General features: G+C 48.1%; 3 protein-coding genes and 1 long non-coding RNA gene across 9 annotated transcripts in view; 2 read left to right on the forward strand and 2 right to left on the reverse strand.

The window, feature by feature from the left end:
- Positions 1 to 4,465, reverse strand: part of plch1 (phospholipase C, eta 1) — a 28,431-nt gene extending 23,966 nt beyond the window's left edge. For both annotated transcript variants that reach the window (XM_049724770.2, XM_049724766.2), the window contains exons 1-2: positions 4,265 to 4,465; positions 1,294 to 1,390 (exon numbers count right to left, since the gene is read on the reverse strand). In XM_049724770.2, the coding sequence (XP_049580727.1) occupies positions 1,294 to 1,372 (79 nt within the window). In that variant the 5' untranslated portion in view covers positions 1,373 to 1,390; positions 4,265 to 4,465. The remainder of the gene's footprint in view (positions 1 to 1,293; positions 1,391 to 4,264) is intronic.
- LOC125971786 (uncharacterized) lies at positions 882 to 7,177 on the forward strand. 3 transcript variants are annotated; one of them, XR_007482612.1, is made up of 7 exons: positions 882 to 975; positions 1,606 to 1,789; positions 4,274 to 4,345; positions 4,422 to 4,591; positions 5,685 to 5,817; positions 5,894 to 6,084; positions 6,922 to 7,177. It is a non-coding gene; the product is annotated as an uncharacterized lncRNA (long non-coding RNA). The 3 variants fall into 3 exon arrangements; XR_007482613.1 differs by having other exon boundaries at positions 4,450 to 4,591; XR_007482614.1 differs by lacking the exon at positions 4,422 to 4,591.
- On the reverse strand, positions 4,599 to 6,991 carry c18h3orf33 (c18h3orf33 homolog (H. sapiens)). 2 transcript variants are annotated; one of them, XM_049724772.2, is made up of 5 exons: positions 6,795 to 6,991; positions 6,506 to 6,565; positions 6,258 to 6,417; positions 5,872 to 6,032; positions 4,599 to 5,804 (listed from the first exon to the last, which is right to left on the reverse strand). In XM_049724772.2, the coding sequence occupies exons 1-5, from the start codon at positions 6,930 to 6,932 to the stop codon at positions 5,562 to 5,564; spliced, it is 762 nt and encodes a 253-aa protein (XP_049580729.1). In that variant the 5' UTR covers positions 6,933 to 6,991; the 3' UTR covers positions 4,599 to 5,561. The 2 variants fall into 2 exon arrangements, with proteins under 2 accessions (XP_049580729.1, XP_049580730.1); XM_049724773.2 differs by having other exon boundaries at positions 4,599 to 5,801; positions 6,795 to 6,989.
- Positions 7,178 to 7,971: 794 nt separating the features above from the next.
- On the forward strand, positions 7,972 to 21,722 carry LOC125971782 (mediator of RNA polymerase II transcription subunit 13-like). 2 transcript variants are annotated; one of them, XM_049724763.2, is made up of 30 exons: positions 7,972 to 8,857; positions 10,103 to 10,337; positions 11,058 to 11,226; positions 12,818 to 12,963; positions 13,030 to 13,227; positions 13,311 to 13,508; positions 13,587 to 13,743; positions 13,825 to 13,932; positions 14,032 to 14,748; positions 14,848 to 15,064; positions 15,150 to 15,177; positions 15,258 to 15,379; positions 15,468 to 15,558; positions 15,642 to 15,838; positions 15,919 to 16,106; positions 16,170 to 17,059; positions 17,157 to 17,321; positions 17,554 to 17,777; positions 17,875 to 18,070; positions 18,166 to 18,478; positions 18,571 to 18,787; positions 18,876 to 19,067; positions 19,139 to 19,362; positions 19,441 to 19,583; positions 19,663 to 19,821; positions 19,903 to 20,085; positions 20,155 to 20,300; positions 20,426 to 20,590; positions 20,669 to 20,769; positions 20,917 to 21,722. In XM_049724763.2, the coding sequence occupies exons 1-30, from the start codon at positions 8,792 to 8,794 to the stop codon at positions 21,047 to 21,049; spliced, it is 6,288 nt and encodes a 2,095-aa protein (XP_049580720.1). In that variant the 5' UTR covers positions 7,972 to 8,791; the 3' UTR covers positions 21,050 to 21,722. The 2 variants fall into 2 exon arrangements, with proteins under 2 accessions (XP_049580720.1, XP_049580719.1); XM_049724762.2 differs by having other exon boundaries at positions 7,973 to 8,857; positions 17,154 to 17,321.
- Positions 21,723 to 21,826: the final 104 nt, after the last annotated feature.

The following is a 21,826-nucleotide window of genomic DNA, read 5'->3' on the forward strand; positions in this document are numbered from 1 at the left end:
GAGACATTACCCTGATGAAAGTGTTCCTATTTGGGAATCCTCTACATTAGTCTCGGTCACGGCATAGTTCACATTAAAGCCATTTAATTTAGGATTGGAGGCAGGGGAACAATTATAAAGTCACATAGACACACACACACATATTAATGTGGTGCAGACACAGAGTTGTGTTTAAACACAAAAAGTCAGCCGCAGAGGTCGTCGGTAAATCGATTAGTGCAGTCTGGAAGAAAAAAAAAGCCATCTGAACGTGACCGCTCACTTCTGTGTGTGCGCGTGCGTTTGGTGTATGCGTGTGCACGTGCGTGTACATGCTACCGACACCGACACTGCAGACTTTCTCACAATCATTGCCTTGCCTTTCATTTTCTTTATCGGCAGATTTATTATTTAAAAAATACCTGCATGATCGTTTATTTATAAGCTGCATTTTCCACATTCCACGCTAAACCATCAACACAAACTACTTGATTAGCATCGAGTTGTTTTGTATGCAGCAAAATGTCAGATATTTGCAAAAGATTTGTGAGCAACACTCACAATTCAGACTAAATAGCTTCAAATGATGCTGATTTATTGTTGTGTGTGACCTGCCATCAAGCAGACGTAAACACGCAAAAAATAGAGAGACGGCGCCCTCTACTGTTCGTTTTGTGATGTGCACCATGTAATCGAAGAAGATTTTATTGAAAAGTCAGGTGGTTTTTGGCACATTTAAATGGACATTCATACTCACCCACCATGTTAATTATTTTTTTAATTACTTTGTGAATATGTTTCTGAACACCTTATATGTAAATAGTACTGTATTGTATCAGTGGGATTTAAATAAGGCACCTGGGGATTTAAATAAGGTATCTGGGGATTTAAATAAGGCACCTAGGACAACTACGGGGGTCCTCTGTACCCGGAAGTTAGTAGACTGCGCGGGAGTTTCGCCGGGTCTGACTGCCTCTGTTGTGCTATGTGTTACAGGTGAGTAACAATGTTGAAATGATGATGATCAGAACTCGCAATACTGCTGGTACTCGGAGTTAATTATTATTTGATAATATGATACATACGGTTATTGTTGTACAATGTATAATTTTGCGTATAACATGGACAGTGTGTGACGTTTGTACCCGGAAGTTAGTAGACTGAGCGGGTCTGACTGTTTTAGATATGAGTGACAGATTTGGGCCTGGTACACACTAAAATGAGTGACGCTCCATTAAAAACCTAATCCCAGACACATCAAAATAATAGGAACAATAATAATAATTCAACATAATTTCTAACAGAGGTTTTTACCTTGCGAGACGCTGTTATTGGTCAGAAAATGGCGGCGGTACTGCGGCTCCCCTTTTCTGTTCACCACCCAGGCGCTCATGATGACACGTGAAACCACCTCAAGAAAAGGACAATCAAGTAGAAGATGTTAGTTACAAATGGTCTGGCAGTGAAAACATAATATGCAGATATAATAAATGACTGACAGGGACAGCTAAAAGGCCATCGGGGGTCTACATGTCTTGATTGACGCTGATTTTCCACATGCCACTCTTAACATATGTTCTCGTTTATGTCAACTCTCATGTTGCTCCTCTTTTTCCATCACTGTAGACGCTTCTGATCACCTTTCATTCGCCACCTGTCGCCTGTCTGTCCCGCTGTGATGTACGACTTCCCCCGTTCACACACTGAGCACAAACACACTGGAGATCTAAAAGGCCGAAGAGTCTGCGAGTGAGTTATTAGCGTCTGGAGTCTCCTGAACCGAGAGGAAGTCTGCTCAAAGAGGGCAAAGGTCAAGTGCTTTCCTTTGACTGTCCACTAAGCGCAACGTGTGTGTGTGCGTGTGTGTGTGTCACAAATGTAATTATTTAATGTTTTTTATTATACAGTCGACCGCCACCATTCATTCGTGCAACATGGAGAAAATCTCAACTAAAAATATATATATATATAATATGATATATATAAATGGAGCAAAAAATAAAAAATAAGTCACAAAATTCTTCAAAAAATGCTGATAAACGTTAAATATACAGTACATTTTCTAAGAAAGCCTCTCACATTTCAAAATTATGCATGTTAGGTTCATTAACGTCTAAATTTGTCTATGAATGAGAGTGTGGTTGTTTTCATGTGCGCTGTGATTGGTAGGGAAAAACTACAAGATATAATAAATTCACGTAGATCAAAAATATGTTAAACACACTTTAGGATTAACTCATAGTGGATGTTTGACCTCATTAAAAGTGCTTGTTTACAATTGATCACTGTCTTTTGAAGTCACCATTGTCTTGTAAATACACGCTGATGGGAATTCAAAGGTTGCATGTCACATCCACAAAAGCCCAAATGGCCCATTACGGTCATGCATTGAAACAATGACCTAATAAATGCAGACACAAAAGAAGCGGCATCTGTCCCTCCCATTCTAACACATGTCACAAAGCCAGCACACTTCATTTTATGCCACCAGCTGTTATTTGCAAATTAAGCAAATGTCAGCCATTTTTCATTCATTCGGAGTATCCTATTGTAAAGCTGTCAAGGGCAAGATAGAATGAAAAGGGCCAAGCCAGGTTTGCTTCCCGGAGCTCTTTGACCTGATAAGGGGACAGAGCAAACCTGGAAGAAGCGGCGAGGTTACGGAGGGGTCAGAGTCACATTACAGAGCGTCCAGATAGCCATCTCAGAAGCTTAGCAGCCACAAAGTGACATAAATTTAAGTACAAGGAAGTGCAGAGGGGAATAAAGTCAATTATAAATAGCCGGGTCCAAAGTTCTCCATTTGGAGCCGTTAAAACAAAGCGACAAAGGTGCTGCTTTAAATTAGAGTTGAAGCAAACTTGGAGTTCAAATCATGTGTGACATCATGTAAATCTCATCAGACTTCAGTTTAGCATCTCAATCGTTACCTTGGACTGTATGCACTGACAATTAAAATAAATTAATCAAGTTTTAATTCAATCAGTTGTTTTGTAATGAGAACAGCCCAAGAAATGAGGGTGTGCACACTTATGCAATCACGTTAACTCACTTGTCATGTTTTATTTTCTCCCTGGAAATAAATACGGTCATTCGGTCCCAACATGGGTTGCGGAGCCTGAGTTATTCATGAGAGTCGAGAGCGCCCACATGCAGCGGCTCGCGTTACGCCTCCTACAACTCTAAACCAGCAAACTGATATACTGCTCACAATAGTTCGCTCACATCACAACAAGGGAGTCAATTTACGGCCGAAACATTCCATCGCACACACACGCACACACACACATGCATGCATAAGGTCTCGGGTGGAGAATACAAAATATGACTAAAATAAAAAATATTATTAACACAAATAAATCTTTTAGTCATATTATTTCATTATATTTTGTAGGGTTCAAATATTTTGAAAAATAAACTGGTCAATAATAATAATAATCAAATATGCAAGTAAATTTTTCAAGTTTATTTTTTGGTTAGCAACAGGTGGAATTTATTCCTGAAACACCAAAGCTATAAATTATAATGTATATAAAACACATATTTCAAGATTTTAAAATGTCAAACTTAGAAACAAAAACATTTCAATATATCTGAAAAAATTGTGCTTGGAAAAAAAAATCTGTCAAAAATATGTTTAGGTTGACTGTGACGTCTGTGAATAAAATTTTATGTTAACCAGCGTAATTTTTCTCCTCACTATTACGATTTCAAACTTGGCCCACGGGCCACAGGTTGTGCACCCCTACTTGCCAGTGCACGTGGCTGGATAACGACACTGACTCACTTTTTTCAAAAATGATGTCGGAATGATTTTTACTTTAAATCTCTGCCTGTTTCCTGTCACTTTCATTCTCCCTCATTCATCCAACTACAGAGAGTCCGCTCCAATCAAACTCCCCAAGGACTCAGTCGGGTCTCTGTGGCTGGGAGAGTGCCCCCGCGTCTTCTCTCTGGGATGGCTACCGGCTGAGTGTAATAAAGGCCTTTGTTAAGCTGCCCTGCAGCAGAAAATCTTTGCTGTTGAGGCACAATGGCCAAAGACAAGCCACATGTGATCTCAACAGTCAACCGTTAATTTGTGGAGAAAAAAAAAATACAAAACAATTGCATCGTTTAGGCCTACTGAAAGAATCACAACAATGTATCAAATTCATTTTTCTCTCCGATTCACTCAATTATGATACAAAATAGGCACACTGGCCTTCAAACTAATTACGTGTAGATATTATTCAAATCCAAAATGTCCACTCATAAAGTAAATGTCATGCATTCTTTATCTTACTTGTTCCAGCTCTTGACAGCTTCCCTCACAAAGTCCTGACACCCTTAGCAGAGCACTCCATCCTCAGGTTATCCATCCATGGTGAGTAGATCACAACTGTCAAAAAAAAAATCTGTGGATGGTGTTTTGCCGTCACATGTGAAGCTTATTCCAACAGACTTTACTGGTGTGTGTGGGCAAGGTAGCAGCCACCACCACAACCTCAAGCATGGTGCCTTATTCAAACACTGCTCCTCCTGGAGTGGGAACACTCGTGACTCGGAAAACATGGAGCGGAGAAAGCGGAGTGGACTGATAGACAACACGGATAGAGAAGAAAAAATCACAGTAACTATTTTTTAAGATAATTGTGTTTATTCGTTCATCCTGTAGGTGTAACATTCACGTGTCCCAATACTTTTGTCCACACGTTTCCAACCTCTTTTTGGTCTCTCATTTTTGGATCTGGACCGCGGTTTCCCTCCCACCGCTTTCGGAGTGACAGTTCAAAGTCTGGCAGCCCACAGATGCACCTTACAATTTTAAACCCATCCAGCCAATGGGCGAGCCTCTCCGGCCTTTAACAGTCACTCGCGACATTTGCACAACAAAGGAAGGTCCCGGTTGATTCATCAACGCCCCCCCCACACTCCCTCTTTCCTTGCTACTCACACCCCCTTCTGCCCCCTCTCCCTTATCCCGGTGACTCCTCCTCTCTGGTCTTTTGTGCTTGGCTACCCAAAAATCCCCCCCCCCCCCCACCCCTCGTGACCCTCCTCCTCCTCTAATCTCCTTGTGTGCCCATTGGGATTGAGTGCTTGGGTGCACCCTCACGGGACACTCACTGCGGTCTCATTTGCAGAAGCGCCTCTGCGTGGTGTCATTTTGTAAACACATTTAGAAAATTTGCTCTGCTTGTTAGCGATCACTCTCATTAAGCAAAACACATCAGTTTGTGGCCATCATTTCCTTCTCGTGTTTCAGCGCTAATGCATCTATTAGGATTCCCCCGCCCCCCACTTTTTTTTTTTCTTCTCCCCACAGACACACACAAAGTTCCCATGGGGTTCGAGCAAGGCCAATATTGCCCTGAGTCGGCTTTGTGTTTCACATTTAGTGGCTCTATAGCAACAGTGATCTCATAGGAGGGGCAAGTGGACCATGTAGTATCCAGAGACACACAAACATTAGGCACAAAAAGTTAAGGATACAATGGCGCCTTGAGATACAAGCGTGTAAGTTGTTACGAGATACAAGCAACAATTTGCAGCAAATAATACGAGAAAATGTTCTCGGAAAAATCAAAATGTTCAACGAATCAGGTCCTCCCAAAGATTCTCCGTATCAGTTTGAATACAGCGTTGACGGCCCTCTCCCATCGGCTCTCCTCCTTCCAAAACCCCAGACGTTTCTTCTCAGCTTTGACCTCTGCCCTGTGCAGACGCTTGTGCAGACGCCAGAATATGCGAGTGTCCGGGGAAAGCCCGTTGATAGGAGCCCTGCGGGCCAGACCCAGTCTCAGGGCCTCTTCGTTCATGGAGCGAGCCCATGACGCCCTCTGCTGGACAACAAGGGTAGGACAATGAGCTCAAACATTGGGTTATTTAATGGAGGGGGGTCTTCTTCACCTTACTGTGTGCCACAAAACAGTGCAACGTGTCTTCCTGTCGACTGATCAGCTTCAACCACACTGTCTGAGAGGGACGGACGTTCCTCTGCAGCCATAACCTGCCGTCGGCGGTCAGATCCACACCGGCGAGGTTCACCAGCAAGGTTGACGTGGACACACCTGACCAGATAAGATGAACGCATTGAAGCGCATGAACTGGACACTTACCACGGTAACGCTCGCCATGATTTGATAATCGACCTGCTGAAAAGGCACAACAAATGTCAAAGTGACATTAGAAGAGGAAGCTGGTGTTCCTACATTAAGCAATCTTGATGATTTGCTTTTACCGGTGTTTGTGACCCGTTATATTGACGGAGGGGGTTGTCATGTCATGCGCGTGACCTTTGTGTTTTGTAAGTAGAGGTGACAGCAACGGCAGGTAGATGGGTACGTGCTCCACTTGGAGGCTTTGCTCCTTGACGGAATGAACTCTCCCGCGGAGGCTGATGTTGTTCTCCACAAAACGAGCGGGGATCTCAGATACTGCTTGGAATTTGGTGATCTAGACCATTAGAGCACATATGGTCTGGACTCCAAAAGACTTGGAGTGTTTCCCTGCGTGAGAAGCTGATGTGTTTTTGAACTCTTACCAATTTGATGCTCCTTGCTATTAGAATCACCCCGGTAAGAGCGAGCCCACCACTTAAGCTCTGTGTGTGAGACAAGAGATGAGATGTCATCAAAAACAGTATGAAGAAAGTTGCGTTAAAGGGAAGGAAGGAATGGAGGTTACAATCTAAAAAACGAAATATTGTTAAATTAATTGTTTGTATTTGGATCTTTTTACACTGCACGAGTGTGTCTAATGTTGTGACCGGCTTGTCCTCACACCAATGGACCAATCAGATTGTACGACTTCCGCGTTCAGGAGGCTCCTACCCGCACAAGTGTGAGATTATCATCTGCAAATTGAGAGATAGTAGCCACGATGTTGTGTGACGCTGTGTTTTGCCGCTGTGCTTGTGGCCCGCGTCTTTCCTTGTCTTCAGTTTGTGTTTCTCTGCAGGATTCCGGCATGTTGTTGACATGTTGGTTGTGTTGCCAGAAGTCCCGCCCCCTTCTCTTCTTCGACCTACCAGGAGAGACGTCGCCGCCTACGTCAGTCTCCGCCTTGTGGACTCATTTGCAATGACACGCTGACGTCCAAGTCCACTGAAAGGCGTCATTTGACACATAAAGTAGGATTTTACTTATGTATTTATTACATACATACACCATTCCAAATTTGTACCTCAGATTGAAATAAATTGGAATCTTAGAGAGCCCCCTTTTTTTTATCTAAAGTTTTTCTATATCACATAAAATTGAAATATGTGTAAAATAGATAGACTAAAATGCTTCCCTGTTTCCATGAAATTATTGTTTGCAAAGTATAATATGACAAAATAAAATAAAGGGGCCATATTTATTTCTGTCATATATACATTTGCAAAATGTGGCCATTCAGAAAATGTACATAATATAACACCCACATATTTTTTATTTAAATTGAATTAGTCAAAGTATGTTCAATCATAGCCATTTTTGACAATTCCATGACATTGTAAAGATATTCTAATATGGGCCTAGAATATACAAATCATATATATCCATTGGCAACTCTGCACATTGCAATTGCATTTTTAAAAGTTTAGAATGAGCTAAATTGTTTGACTTTGGAATGACAATAATAGGGAACATTTTTTATTTACTGTCTCATTTTGAATGAATGTTGGGGTGGTGAATGTAGAATCCTAGAAGTGAGAACTTCAAGGATCCTAGTAGTCCTGATTTTCTTTGCTTAGTTGAAGTTGGAATGGTTAGAAGAGGTGTCGAAATGTGTCAGGACATGAGTAGCCCGTGCAAATGACTGATTAAGTTTTTATTATGTCAACTAACATCAATCCAATGAAAACGTGTTGCAGTGAGCAACGTGTCGGCCCGAGAGACATCATTGAGGGGGTGAGCTCCAGTGACAGTAGTATGACAGATGCAAGTGGAGCTTTTCATCTTGTAAACTGTGAAGTCATGGAGCTACTAGAAGCCGGATGACGCCCCCATTAGCGGCAAATGGCCAATCAGAGCCGAGAGGCAGACTTGTCCTCCTGGCCGCCATTAAAGAATTCAATCCATGAGTTGAAATAATGGAAATCTGCTGGAGCCATAAAGCACAGGCAGGGGGGCGCGCAAGCCGATGAGTAGCCTCGCCGTTTCGCCCTTTCCTTCCTTTCTCGGGGGTTGTTTTCGGAGATCGCACGGGGGAGCATCATGGTGCTTGTTAGCGAAACGGGGGGGCGGCGGAGCTAATTGTTTTATGGAGGCTAGCGTTGTTGGACCTCTGGCATGTTAGCTCGTCTGCTAGCAGGCTAGTAGAGACCAGGGGGAGGGGAGAGACAGACACACAGACAAGACAGACAGACACACAGAGTTCCTTTGCCTTGAAATTGTTTCAGATCGGCTAGCAGCCAATAGCGCTAGCGCATTCGGGGCTGAAGTTTTTCCTCTTTTACTTTCGGAGCTCCCCCGTATTTTTTGTGCACCGCGAATATCACTTAGTCAGCGGTAGTCAATCCGGTCATGTTAACTCGTGCTATTTTGATATTTACGGTAATGTAGCCTCACCGCCGCCAATACGCTCGCTCACTGAAAAGCCCACCGGACAATACATTTCAAATCGGATTGATGAATCGTTTAGCTAGATGCTTGTCTTTCCGCTCGATGCGATCCATAACGTTGGCTTAGCTTTCGGGCTAGCGGCGGCTAGCGCCGGCTGGAAGTTGCCTGGCTGACTAGCGGCGGCTGGTCGTAGAAGCAGCAACCCCCCCTCACCACCCCCCGAGCGAGCAGTTCTTGTGTGAGACCATGGACTTAAAGGTTCCGAAGACGCAGTGACAAGGATGACTTCGTGCTTTGTACCAAACGGGGCCAGTTTGGAGGACTGCCACTCCAACCTCTTCTGCCTGGTAAGGCTGTGTGTTGTGTTGTGAGTGTATATGAATGTGTATGTGTAAGCTAGCCTAGCTCTGCGCCCGCTGAGGCCACGGAAAGCCATTTTGGCTAATCAGGCTGCCGAGCTTTGTAACGTCACTTGCAGACTGGCGTGAAGGCATCGGGGCCTGCAAGTTGCAAATCGTGATCTCGGCCAACTTCCATAATAGGAGCAGCACACATACTGCGGGGCCAAGCGGTGCCCAATTGCCTTATGAATAGGGCTCGTATGCCGCCAAGGGTGCGCACAATACGCTGACATTAGCATTAATTACGAGCAAGTCTTACTACAAACACTGAAGTCGTGTTAGACGAGCCCGTCAGCTGTTCAATGTTTTACTAACTAATCTGTTTCCACTGATATGCGCATGTGGGCTGGCAACTTTTTATGATCATTATGATCGTGTGTGGCATGTTTTTTTTTTAACATATTCGCAGCGGCTCTTTAGGATTATATGCTTTTTGACTGTTATTTTACTTCGATAAGTTTTAGAGCACATTTGCACTCTTCTGTGTGCAGTTTGCATGTTCTCCCTGTGGTTCTCGGGCTTCTTCCCACATGCCCAAAACATGCATGTCAGCGAGGAATGTATAGTTTAGAAAGTAACTGCTATTAGGGAGGAGCATGCACACTTTCAAATGATCATCAGTCGCGGTGTTACATAACTGAGACTTGATGTTTTTATCAACGGCCTTAAAATTGCGCTTTATATTCTTCTAATTTAGCAAATTACTTTAATAATAATGACATTATGTTATCAATTAATTAAAATTATTAATGATGACACTGACCGCATTTTTTTTTTTTAACCACTATCAATTTGTACCTGCACTTATATTTTCAAACGATCACGTTCCTAGAAAATCACAATGCGCCATCACCGGTGAGCAGGGTCGCAGTAGAGTAAAGCCAAAACTCCACACATCAATCATGACAATATAAATGATCTATGGGTTATATTGTATGGTCAACAGATGATAACTTTTCACATGATATATATATACAATCAAACACTAGGCCACATAGACTAGGAAAGAGTCCCACTAATGAAGAAAAAAAAAAACTTTCAACAGATTGGTGGCCAGCTTTATGCTTTGTCCACGTGTTTTGCAATAGTGATAGAGTTCAGGGACAATAGACACGGAAAGGTTGCAGCTAGGATAAGAAATTATATTTTGTCTCGCCAACCTTTTCATCAACGCTCTCCCTTCTTTTCTAGGCTGATTTGACCGGGATAAAATGGCGACGCTTTGTGTGGGAAGGCCCCACGTCGTCGCCCATCCTCTTCCCCGTGACCGAGGAGGACCCCATCTTGTGCAGCTTCAGCCGGTGCATGGCGGCCGACGTGCTGAGCGTGTGGCGGCGGCATCACACGCCCGGTCGCCGGGAACTCTGGCTCTTCTGGTGGGGCGACGACCCCAGCTTCGCCGAGCTCATCCATAACGAACTCTTGAGTGAGTCTGATTCCGCGTCGCGTCGGGCATACTCGGTCAAATATAACCGCTCTTAGCGCTCGAGTGACAACACAGGTGTAATAAAGGCACTTCCACGGGAACGTTCTACTTAGTTTTATCATTTCAAAGCAATCCTTTTTTTTCCCGTTTTTGCATTATACAACATCTGAGTCAGTCGTCCAAAGCTGTGTGGAATCTGCTGGCTCTGTGCCACGGAAGATTCAGGCCGGTATGTAGCAGCTTTCCTCCAAAAAACGCTTGTGGAATTTGATTCTCAGCGAGCCATTCAAGATGATCGCTTCCGGGGTTTTATAACTCATTTCTTCGTTGGGTCAGCGCAGATCACGAGCCTATCTTTCTACAATTGAGGCAAAAACAAGCAGATTTGGATTGTTTACTTTCAGGCCATGGTATTAGGTACACCTGGGGAATTTCAACAGGCGTTCCCCCCAAACACTTGCAGCTGAAGACACAAAGTGGGAATCTGCAAATACCAGACACCACCCCTAGAATATGTCACATGACCTCCTTACAGCACCATAAATGTTAGGTTGACGTCGTTCAAAAGTTTCAATTTCACTCACGCCCTCCATATTGCCGAAACCTGACTGACAACTTTTATCGTACTTAAACACACAATCTGAGGATGCCCGTTGGGATTTGTTCATGCATATTTCCATTTTTTTTCTTTCTTTCCCTAATTTCTCCACCTCTCTCCAGGCGAGGAGGACGGCGAGTGGGAAAGCGGCCTGTCCTACGAGTGTCGCACGCTCCTGTTCAAAGCCATTCACAACCTGCTGGAGCGCTGCCTCATGAACCGCGGCTTTGTACGCATCGGCAAGTGGTTTGTGAAGCCTTATCAGAAGGACGAGAAAGTCATCAATAAAAGGTAGGAAGGAACCCCGCAGCTGCACCTGGTCAGAAGCTTGTCATTGTGCTAATGCTGATAGATGGAGGTGTGTGTTTTTTTTTTTTTAAACATATAGCTGTTTTCTGTCTCTCCCATTAAATGCGGCATGCAGCTTAAACATGCCTCGGGGCAAATTCTTTGCAGTGCAACCAAAGCAGAAAAACCGCTACCGAAAAAATACAGTAGTAAAATCGCACACTTGGTTTCTGAGCGATGGAACATTCGTCTTGTGTGCTGCTGTTTCCAAAGAAAAGCTGTTTTGGTGCAAGACCTGAGCTAGTTTGTTTCGAACAGATCCATGGTACTGCTAGTTTGGATTTTGAAATGTCTTTTGTGATGTCAGTCCTGGAACTTTTGTGACACACGTATGTCCAGTAAATATACCGCAGTAGGGACAGATGTTCTCATTCATACTACAATTCGGGGGCTTCCCACGCCACGATGTCCTTCGCTCGTTCCCAGCGGGGGGATTGTCTGAAAAAGGGGCCTTCGCAGATGTTGATGTCGAAGTGTCCCACTCAAAGATTGACGTTGCATTTTCGTCAGTGTGTCATATGAAGTCCATTTAAAATCACATTTGTCTGGGCGTGTGACCTCCTCCATGCAAGTTAACGCGCCTTCTGGAGAGCAGCCCGCCAGTTCACTTAGCAAAGCTCCTTGTCCTGTCTCTCAATATGTTTCTGTGCACGGCGCCAAAACATGTCAACCGCGCCACCCCGAGCGGACTCCCCTGGATCCGAGCCAAGCCTAATTAAAAGAAAGGCCATCAAACGTGGATGCATAGATGCCTTGAGTGCTCCAATGTGTTTGCTTCACATACTCGGCTTTGACCGCAGACGGGTTCTTTGTTGCTTGGGATGTATTTATTTAGCCGTTATGCAACATTGTCCTCATATTTGATTGCTTGATAGCCCAGCAGGCAAACACAAAATGGATGCCTTGGAATGACTCTTTTCTTCCCTCTACCAACCTTTAGTTTTTGACTTGAGTAAAAAAAAAAAAAGAAATTTAGGTTGGTTTTTTTTGTTCAAGGAATACAAGTAAAAAAAATTTTTTTTTGCTGTTAATTCAAGGCAGCTGTGGCACGAAGCTCACGTTGGAGTGGTGGTCTAATAAATGTGTTAGGCGCTGTAAGTGGGAGTTGAGTCAGTTCCTCCTAACACAGTTGTTGTCGCTCACACTTGCTGGCCAGTAAACAGGGTCAGCCTTTGGAAAATGCTGAGCGTGCACTGTGGTTTTTACACCAACTATGTCAACAAGTACAATTTCAGTGCACTTGGCCGCTTGTTCGAAATGGAAAATAACGACCTCGATTGTTGTATTATTTTTAAGACTATTCAAGTTATTTTTTTTTTTACATTTTTATTGAGAAATAGCCTGACAAAAGTAAGTCAGATGGAGGCTGTTGAGGATATGAGCCGTGAGCTTTTGTTCATGATTTCAAATGGGTAGGAGATTCACTTGACACCTCGTTCCAAAGTGTCATTGTGTCGTTTCAAAGACCTAATCCCGCCCTATTAAATGCGCCACTGTGTGTCTCTCTCTCTCTCTCTGTCGCTCTCCATGACAGCGAGCATCTGTCCTGCGCGTTCACATTTTTCGTGCACGGCGACAGCAGCGTGTGCACCAGCGTGGAGATTGCGCAACACCAGCCTCTGCAGCGGCTGAGCGAGGAGCACCTGAGCCTCGCCCAGCAGAGCTCCAGCCCCTTGCAAGGTAAGCCCCGTGCAGATCCCGCTCACGTGTCACTCTCCGCTTAACTCGCCCTCACCTGCTTTGCAGTCATCTTGAGCCCGTACGGCTTGAACGGTTCCCTCACGGGCCAGGGCTTCAAAATGTCAGACCACCCCACGCAGAAGCTCATTGAAGAGTGGCGGCAGTTTTATCCCATCAGCCCCAATCCGAAGGAGATCCAGGAGGAGAAGATGGAGGACGGCGACTGGGAAGATGACTCCCTGGCGGCCGTGGAGGTTCTCGTTGGTGAGGCGTCACGTGTTTTAATAGCAGAAGCATTCCACCCATTTCCTTGTGCTCGTTCTGATTTGCGTGTGTTCCTGTTCCAGCTGGAGTGAGGATGGTGTACCCGTCCTGTCTGGTGCTCCTCCCCCTGACAGATCTCCCCGCAGTGGTCTCTCAAGGTTCATCCAACACCTCAGGAAGCACGTGCGGCGGCGCTCAGTCAGGCCAGGCCGCTCACCGAGATCCCGCCATGTCCTCTGTCACGCTGACGCCACCAACGTCGCCGGAGGAAGCTCAGACTGGTACGGCCGCGGCAGTTTTTACGGAATATACTTGGGTTTATATATGAATATATCACGTTTGTCTTGCCGCCATTGTAGGCTATCAGCCAGCACACAGGTGGCATAAATTGTCTTCTGCGTCCGACGGCTTCAGTAACAACAACACTCTTCACGGGGGGAAAATCCCTCGAAGGCTGGCCAGCCACATGGTGGAGTCCGTTTGGCAGGAGTACAACATAAACCGCACAGGGAACAAGTACATAAAAGCACAATCTTTAAATCCAGAAGAGAAACGCTAGGAATTTCTTGGTAAATGTCAATTCTTCTGTCTCGGTAGGAGGAAGTTTACAAACTTGACCAACGGGACTTGTGAGGACGAGGCAGACAAAACCGGGCTCTGGGATTTCGTGGAGCCCGTCCACAGGCCACATTGCAATTGTTCAAGGTTTGCTTATCAAATATTGTGGGCAGAAAGTATCATTTATTTGGAGAGGGGGGCAAATAAGATTCCATTTCATCTCCCCCCCCCCCTCTCCTCACTTAGGCATAAGAATCCGAAGCAGCGGCCCATCAACACCTCAGGACACCCGCCATCGTCAGGCCAGCCCACCCCGCCAGCCCCAAAGCACAAGCTGGTGGAGAAGCTGGAGAAGGGCGAGAAGCAGCAAAAGAGGCCGCAAACTCCCTTTCACCACCGCAATTCTGTGAGCGACGAGCAGCCGCTGGAGCCTCAGACGCCCAGGCTGTGCCTGCGAGGGCAGGAGGAGGGCACCTACCCCAGCCTGCACCACGTGGACACGGCCGCGCCCCCCAAAGCGCCCACGCCGCACACCCACGGTCCCACCGCCGACCTGGTGGGCTCGCCGCCGCCCCCGCCGCTCAGCCCGCACCCGTGCGACCACGCCGACGGCGACCTGACTCCGAGCGGCATGAAGAACTCCACGCCCATTCACCAGCCCTTTTACCCGCCTTCGGTGGAGCCTTGCCTGCTGCCTCAGAAGAGCTCGTCGGAGGAGCCCCCTCCGGAGAGCACGCCCATGCCTTTACCCTTCCCCCCACCCTTTAACGAAACCTTGGAGCCCACCGTCTTTATCGGCTCCGCCGTCAACCCCAACGAAGATTCCGGACACAACCCCTGGAAGTATTTCAACCTGCCGAGGAAGAAGGCGGCCATCTTTCACACACCTCTGCTACCTGCCGACAAAGTACGAGATGACTCTGGAGGCGGCGCGGGAGCCGAAAGCGTCGTGTCTGTTACAGAGTAAGCAATTTGCCAGCAGAGATGGGAAAACTACTCGCGTGCAGTACTTGAGTAGAAATACAATGTGTGCTTAAAAAAAAAAAAAAATCTCCTCCTCAGGTTGATGGTGGGCTCCATGCAGCCTCTCAAAGTGTCCCAGGACGTGGTGAAGACCTACGCCCAGCGGAGGAATACATACCTGTCCTGCGCCACGACGGACGGCGACCACAGCGGCGAGCCTGACCCTTACGCCTTTGACGAAGGAGACGAGGAATTCAGTTTCAGGGAAAAGAGGGACAAGTCTGGAGTTGAGAGGGATGGGAGCAAGAAACATAAGGTAGGCGTCGTGTGTCCTGACTTTGAGAACCACTGCGCGAGACAAAGCTGGGTTAAGTTCTGATCCGGTTCTCTCCCAAACGTAGCTGGATGACGGATCGGCTTCAGCTGATGGTGAGCGCTAACTCGATCATTGCGTAAGTACCAAGTTGGCGCGTTCTCACGGTGTGCTTTTTTGTGTAAATGCGGTGCAGAAGGTCAAGGTCCATCAGGCAGCAAGCCAGCCGCCTCCACCAGCCTCATCCATGAGAACGACTTGGCCGTGTCCTATAGCGACTTGGATAAAATCTTCAATTCGGATGAGGATGAGTTAGCGGTAAGTGCACATCTGAAGATTATCACATGCTGGCCGAGGAGCTGCTAAATGTTGCATTATTCACCGACATGATGATGTATTCCCAAAGCCTGGAGCCAAAAGAGCCAGCGCTGGTGTAGATGACAAGTTTGTCTCGAAAGAAGCAAAGCCCGCCTCTTTGGACCCCTTGGCTTCCATCAGTAAGATTGTCCTTCACGGATCTTTTGGAGTCGGGAATGTTTTTCAGCAGGGCAGTAACATCTTCCTTTCCCTGCTCGGACAGGCACGGCAGATCTGCACAAGATGTTTCCCACCCCGCCGTCTACGGACCAGCAGGGCTACTCCCCCATGAACTCTGGCAGCAAGGACAGCCTGGAAGCGGGGGCCGGCCTCACCCTGCTGGATAGCAGCCAGCTCAACAACCATTTCAAGATGGAGGTGGAGGAGGGTTTCTGCAGCCCCAAGCCCACTGAAGTAAAGGTACGCCGCACCCCCCGCCGAAGCGCCCAACGCAAAGAGCGCGCCGTCTTTGAATTTCCGCCTTCTCGCTTTTCTTGTAGGACTTTTCTTTTGTGTACAAGCCGGAGACGAGTCAGCCATTTATTGGCTGCTCCATGTACGCCCCTCTGAAGACCCTGCCCAGTCAGTGTCTGATGCCCATCAAGCTGCCCGAGCACAAATGTGTGTACATGCGGAACTGGAGCATCGGCAAAATGGAGCTGATGCCACCGGTGGTGACCAAAGACAGGTAAGAAATGAAGACGCTGTCAAATGTTGGAACCATCTAACGGCACAATTTGTTTTGCAAAAGCAACATCCCAAGCGTGGAGCCCGATGACATCCAGAGCCACACCCCTCAGACCCACACGCCCGTCATGTCCAGCAGTGCCCCTCCCAGCAACAGTGGCGCGGGCATCCTCCCGTCGCCGGCCACGCCCCGTTTCTCCGTGCCCACGCCTCGCACTCCCCGCACCCCTCGAACGCCACGCGGACCCTCCAGCGTCCAGGGCTCGCTCAAGTACGACAACTCTGACCTCTACTCCCCGGCTTCCACTTCCTCCACCTGCCGGCCGCTCAGCTCGGTGGAGCCGGCCACCGTCCCGTCCGTCCCGGAGGCGCACAGCCTCTACGTCACGCTCATCCTCTCCGAGTCGGTCATGAACCTCTTCAAGGACTGCAACTTCGACAGCTGCTGCGTGTGCGTGTGCAACATGAACATCCGAGGCGCCGACGTGGGCGTGTACCTGAAGGACAACGGCGAGGCCCAGTACCCCTGCACGTGCGGCTTCAGCGCCGTCGCCAATCGCCGCTTCGGCCAGTCCGCCGGGCTCTTCCTGGAGGACGAGCTGGACGTGGTCGGCCGCGGCTCGGACGCCGGCCGCGACACGGAGCGCTGCTTCGAAGAGCTGCGGGCGTCCGCCAAGCACAAGTCGTGCAGTCTGAAGGAGAAACCGCCCGACGAGCTCATTCTACTCCTCCAGGACCAGTGTACCAACCCATTTGCGCCCATGGGAGGCGTGGAGTACCCCAAACTGAGCTCCGCCCCCAGCTCCTTTGTGAGGGTGGAGGAGAGAGACTGTTATAACGACTGCTACATGGCGCTGGAGCACGGCCGGCAGTTCATGGACAACATGTCGGGAGGCAAAGTGGATGAAAGTCTCGTGAAAAGCACTTGTCTTCATCAGTGGCCAAAATGCAAATGTAAGCATCCATTTCCATCCTTCTCTCTTTTCTCGTCCCGTTAACGACTATGAAGTAAGATTTTTCTTCTTTTGTGTGTGGTTCCCTCATGCAGCAGCGGACATGAACAAGCTGTTCTCTCAGGACGTGCTGCGTGTGCTGTTGTCCCTCCAGCCTGTCTTGCAGGACACCATTCAGAAGAAGAGAAGCGTGCGCTCGTGGGGCGTTCAAGGACCCCTCACCTGGCAGCAGTTCCACAAGATGGCCGGGAGGGGGTCTTATGGTAAGACCGCAGAGGACACAAGTCAAAGTTGAGCTCACGACATTAGCAGCATATTTTCAATTTCAAGTAGTTTGAATCTTCAAATGTCGATCAGGGCAAAAAAATGTATTTGTATTGCACTTGCATGCAAGATAACATCTTATTATATGAATTGATTTTGAAAGTATTTGATAGTGACAGCCCTAGTTTGCTTCTGGAGCTTCTTAAGCTTGTCTTCTTGCTTGGCACACAGGTACAGACGAGTCTCCCGAGCCGCTGCCCATCCCGACATTTCTGGTGGGCTACGAGTACGACTTTGTGGTGCTGTCCCCCTTTGGCTTGCCCTACTGGGAAAAGCTGCTCCTGGATCCTTTCGGCTCCCAGAGGGATGTCGGCTTTGTCGTCGTCTGCCCAGAAAGCGAAACGCTCCTCGGCCGGGCCAAAACGTTCTTCAAAGATTTGAGCGCCATGTATGAGGTGCGTGCTTCCTGCTCTTATTTATATGCTCACATTTCTGCCCCCCCCAAAAAAAAAGTTTCCTAAGCAGAAGCTGTGATATGATTTCCTCTGACAGGCGTGCCAGCTCGGCCAGCACAGGCCCATCTGCAAAAGCCATCCCGAGGGCATCCTGAAGGTCGGCAGCACAGAAGGCAGGAGCATGGCCGAGCAGCCCCTCAGCGACTGGTTCCTCAAGATGGCCGCCAGAGACGGCAACAGCGAGGCCTTCAATAAACTCAAAGTCTTTGCTCAAGTGTGCCGCTACGATCTAGGTCCTTCTCTCACCAGACTGTATTTTTCCTCTGAGATTTTGAATTATAATCCTCCAATCAGTGCTGAGAACATCCATGTTCATCTCCTCTCTTAGCTCCCTACCTAGCAGAGCAGTCTCTGGACAGCTCCCTCCTATCCCAGCGCAACCCAGCCACTGCCGCATCTTCTCAGAGCTCCGCCTCTTCAGGAAACTCAAACGCCACCCAGATCAACAGCGGCCCTCCGCCCGCCCCCTCCGGCACCCAGACCATGGGTGGGTTGTCGTCGTCCAAGCCGGGCTCCTACGCCCCATTTGGAGCCGGCGGGCTGCAGGGTAGCGCGGCGCATAACGGGCCCCAGTCCAACCCACAAGGCCCGGGTGCGGAAAATGGGGCCACTGCCCAAAGCTCGAGTGAGGCACCCGAGAGGTGAGTCATTTCTACGGAAATATAATTTTTTCACCTATGTGATTTAGTCCCGCCTCTTTTTTTTTTAACAAGCCATTGCACATTGTTTTCAGCACAATGGAGAGAGACAAAGTGGGCAAGCCAACGGACGGCGAGTCGCACGCCATCTCCTACCCGCCCGCCATCGTGGTGTACATAGTGGACCCGTTCAGCTACACCGACGCCGACCGCGAGGTCCATTCCAGCGCTTACACGCTAGGCCTCTTACGCTGCTACACCGAGATGCTCCAGTTCCTTCCCAGTCGCATCAGAAACGCCGTCTCCGTGCAGGTAGGTGTCGTGGAAAAGGTCTGCTTCGAACATCAGCTGTCCCGCCACCTTTTATTCATTAACGTCCGCTTGTGGTTTTTTTTGTCAGATCGTTCCGTGCCAGTACCTCCTGCAGCCGGTGCACAGCGGCGAGCGGCACCTGTACGGCCAGCACCTCAAGTCGCTCGCCTTCTCCGTCTTCACGCAATGTCGCCGGCCCCTGCCTAACTCCACCAACTTCAAAGCTCTGACGGGTTTCGGTCCTGGCCTTGCCATCGACACGGCGCTCAAAAACCCAGAGGTAGCGTCATCCTGGCTGATCTGAAATGTTCCTGGCATTTTGAGCTTTATAAACTTTTTCCGTCCGTGCAGAGACCGGAGTGTCTGCGTCTGTACACGCCACCTTTCATTCTGGCCCCGGTGAAAGATAAGCAGACGGAGCTAGGCGAGACGTTCGGCGAGGCGTCGCAGAAGTACAACATCCTGTTTGTGGGCTACTGCCTGTCGCACGACCAGCGCTGGCTGCTGGCCTCCTGTACCGACCAGCACGGCGAGCTGCTGGAGAGCTGCATCATCAGCATCGACGTGCCCAACAGGTAAGCCACAGGCGACAGCGCTGAGGACCGACAATTTTTATTTCTTTTTTTTAACTGGCTTGTGTGTTTTGGTTGTAGGGCCCGCCGGAAAATGGGCTCCGCCCGACGGTTGGGTCTGCAGAAGCTGTGGGATTGGTGCCTGGGCTTAGTGCAGGTGACTTCACTGCCGTGGAGGGTGGTGATTGGTCGCCTGGGGAGGATGGGCCACGGCGAGCTCAGAGGTAAACACGTGCCCATGACAGCATTCCCCAAATCATTAGAGAAAAACTTAATGTGTTCTTGTTGTGCTCATTGGTCCAGACTGGAGTATTCTGCTGAGCAGGAGGAACCTTCAGTCCCTCAGCAAACGCTTGAAAGAGACATGCCGGATGTGCGGCATCTCCGCTGCCGACACTCCCAGCATCCTTAGCGCCTGCCTGGTCGCCATGGAGCCTCAAGGTTCTTTTGTGGTCATGCCAGGTGAAACTCAAGACACATGTGAAGTGAGCAAACAAACAATTGTTCTGGGTTTTGATTGGTGTGAATTCTCCCGCCGTGCAGATTCGGTGTCGACCGGCTCGGTGTTCGGCCGCAGCACCACGCTCAACATGCAGACGTCGCAGCTGAGCACGCCGCAAGACACGTCGTGCACGCACATCTTGGTGTTTCCCACCTCGGCCATGGTGCAGGTCAACACCAACACGTCGGAGCCCATCGACATCAACTTCAACCCCATTAATCCAGGTGAGCCTTGGCGCCACGCCGAGTAGCAGGATTAGCTCTGGAACGAAGCAAACCTCTCCTTCGTCACAGACGGCTCTGACGAAATTGGCATCTTCGAGCTGTTCGACAACGACATGGTGGACCCCGACATCATCAGCATCCTGCCCAACTCGCCCACCACCTCCCCTGTTCACTCGCCTGGCTCGCATTACCACCAGGGCGGCGACGGAAGCAAGGTCGGTACTGACGTTAGCTCGTGTTGTAGGCTCGCAAATACCTCCAAACACACTCCAATTTGTTTGAAAATGAATTTTGTGATTTGAATGATTTTCTGATTTTCATTTGGCATTTTGTGCTGCAGGGTCAGAGCGCGGATCGCATGGAGTCTCACGAGGAGGCGTTGAACATCCTGCAGCAACCCATGGCGCTGGGCTACTTCGTGTCCACTGCCAAGGCTGGACCGCTACCCGACTGGTTTTGGTCAGCCTGTCCTCAAGCTCAGAACCAGTGTCCTCTGTTCCTCAAGGTACCAGATAAGAGCTTTTCTCCAGTTTTTATTTTTTTACGATTAAATATAAATTCTCATGAACGTGGTCTCCTCCAGGCTTCTCTGCACCTGCACGTGTCCTCTGTCCAATCCGACGAGCTGTTGCACAGTAAACACTCCCATCCCCTCGACTCCAACCACACCTCAGACGTCCTCAGGTCAGTCACTGAGCGCACGGTCCACTTTTTTATGCCCGACATAAAAGTTTTACATGTACAGACGTGAGGTTGTTAAATGCTTTAAAGCTGAAGAAAGTTTGATCTTCATGTTGAACATTTTACAAAAAATTTTTTGGGGTGTCTCAGATTTGTCCTGGAGCAGTACAACGCCCTCTCCTGGCTGACGTGCGACCCCGCCACTCAGGACCGCCGCTCCTGTCTGCCTGTTCACTTTGTGGTGCTGACGCAGATGTACAATTTCATCATGAACATGCTCTGATGCTCACGGACGAGCCGTCGTCACGCGACTCGCCGGGAGCAGGAAGAAGCCTCTCGGCGCTCCCGCCCAGCGTCCAATCAGATGCCAAGAATCCATTTTGGATGATCAAGGGAGGTTTCGTAAAAAGGTGTTTTTAAATGACTGTAGATTGCAATCGATGAAATTTTATCCTAATGAAATGCCTGCATATATTATTTATTGTAAGTTTTTAAATGTGGAATTTTTAACGCTTAATATCTTTTATATATTACAAATCCTAGCGGGTGTGTACATCTCAGTGTAAAGGAAGTGGCTTTGGAACAAGTGGTGAACTTTTTGCTGTAGATGACTTTTAGAATCTTATTTTTTCAAAGAAGGGTACACGCCTTTTTATCGCCACGCTGTAAACATGAAGTGGACGCCTGGCCCCGCCCCCTCCCCGCGGCGAGCGCACAGGAAGCGTCGCGTCTCGCCCGCCATTTTGGGGCTCCAGACGCTCTCGCACACTTGAACTCAATGAGCTCTGGAGAGGAATTCAAAAGGTACATTGTCAGATGATATATTTTATATAACAGATTTAGGTAATCGTGTGTGTGCGTGTGTGTATATGTGTACATATAATTGTGTGCCGCTACTGATGGTGCAGCTTCTGTTTTAGGAATAAAGTGCGTCTATATGATGCCACCTCCTTGAATGGATTCTTAGATTCTTTTTTGTTGGAATTAAATGAAGAATAAGTTTGGTAAACAAAACCCTTTCATAGTTGTCCACCAAAATCTCAAACTATTTTTTTAATCT

This window comes from Syngnathus scovelli, chromosome 7 (genome assembly GCF_024217435.2).
Source record: "Syngnathus scovelli strain Florida chromosome 7, RoL_Ssco_1.2, whole genome shotgun sequence".
NCBI classification, from domain to species: domain Eukaryota; kingdom Metazoa; phylum Chordata; class Actinopteri; order Syngnathiformes; family Syngnathidae; genus Syngnathus; species Syngnathus scovelli.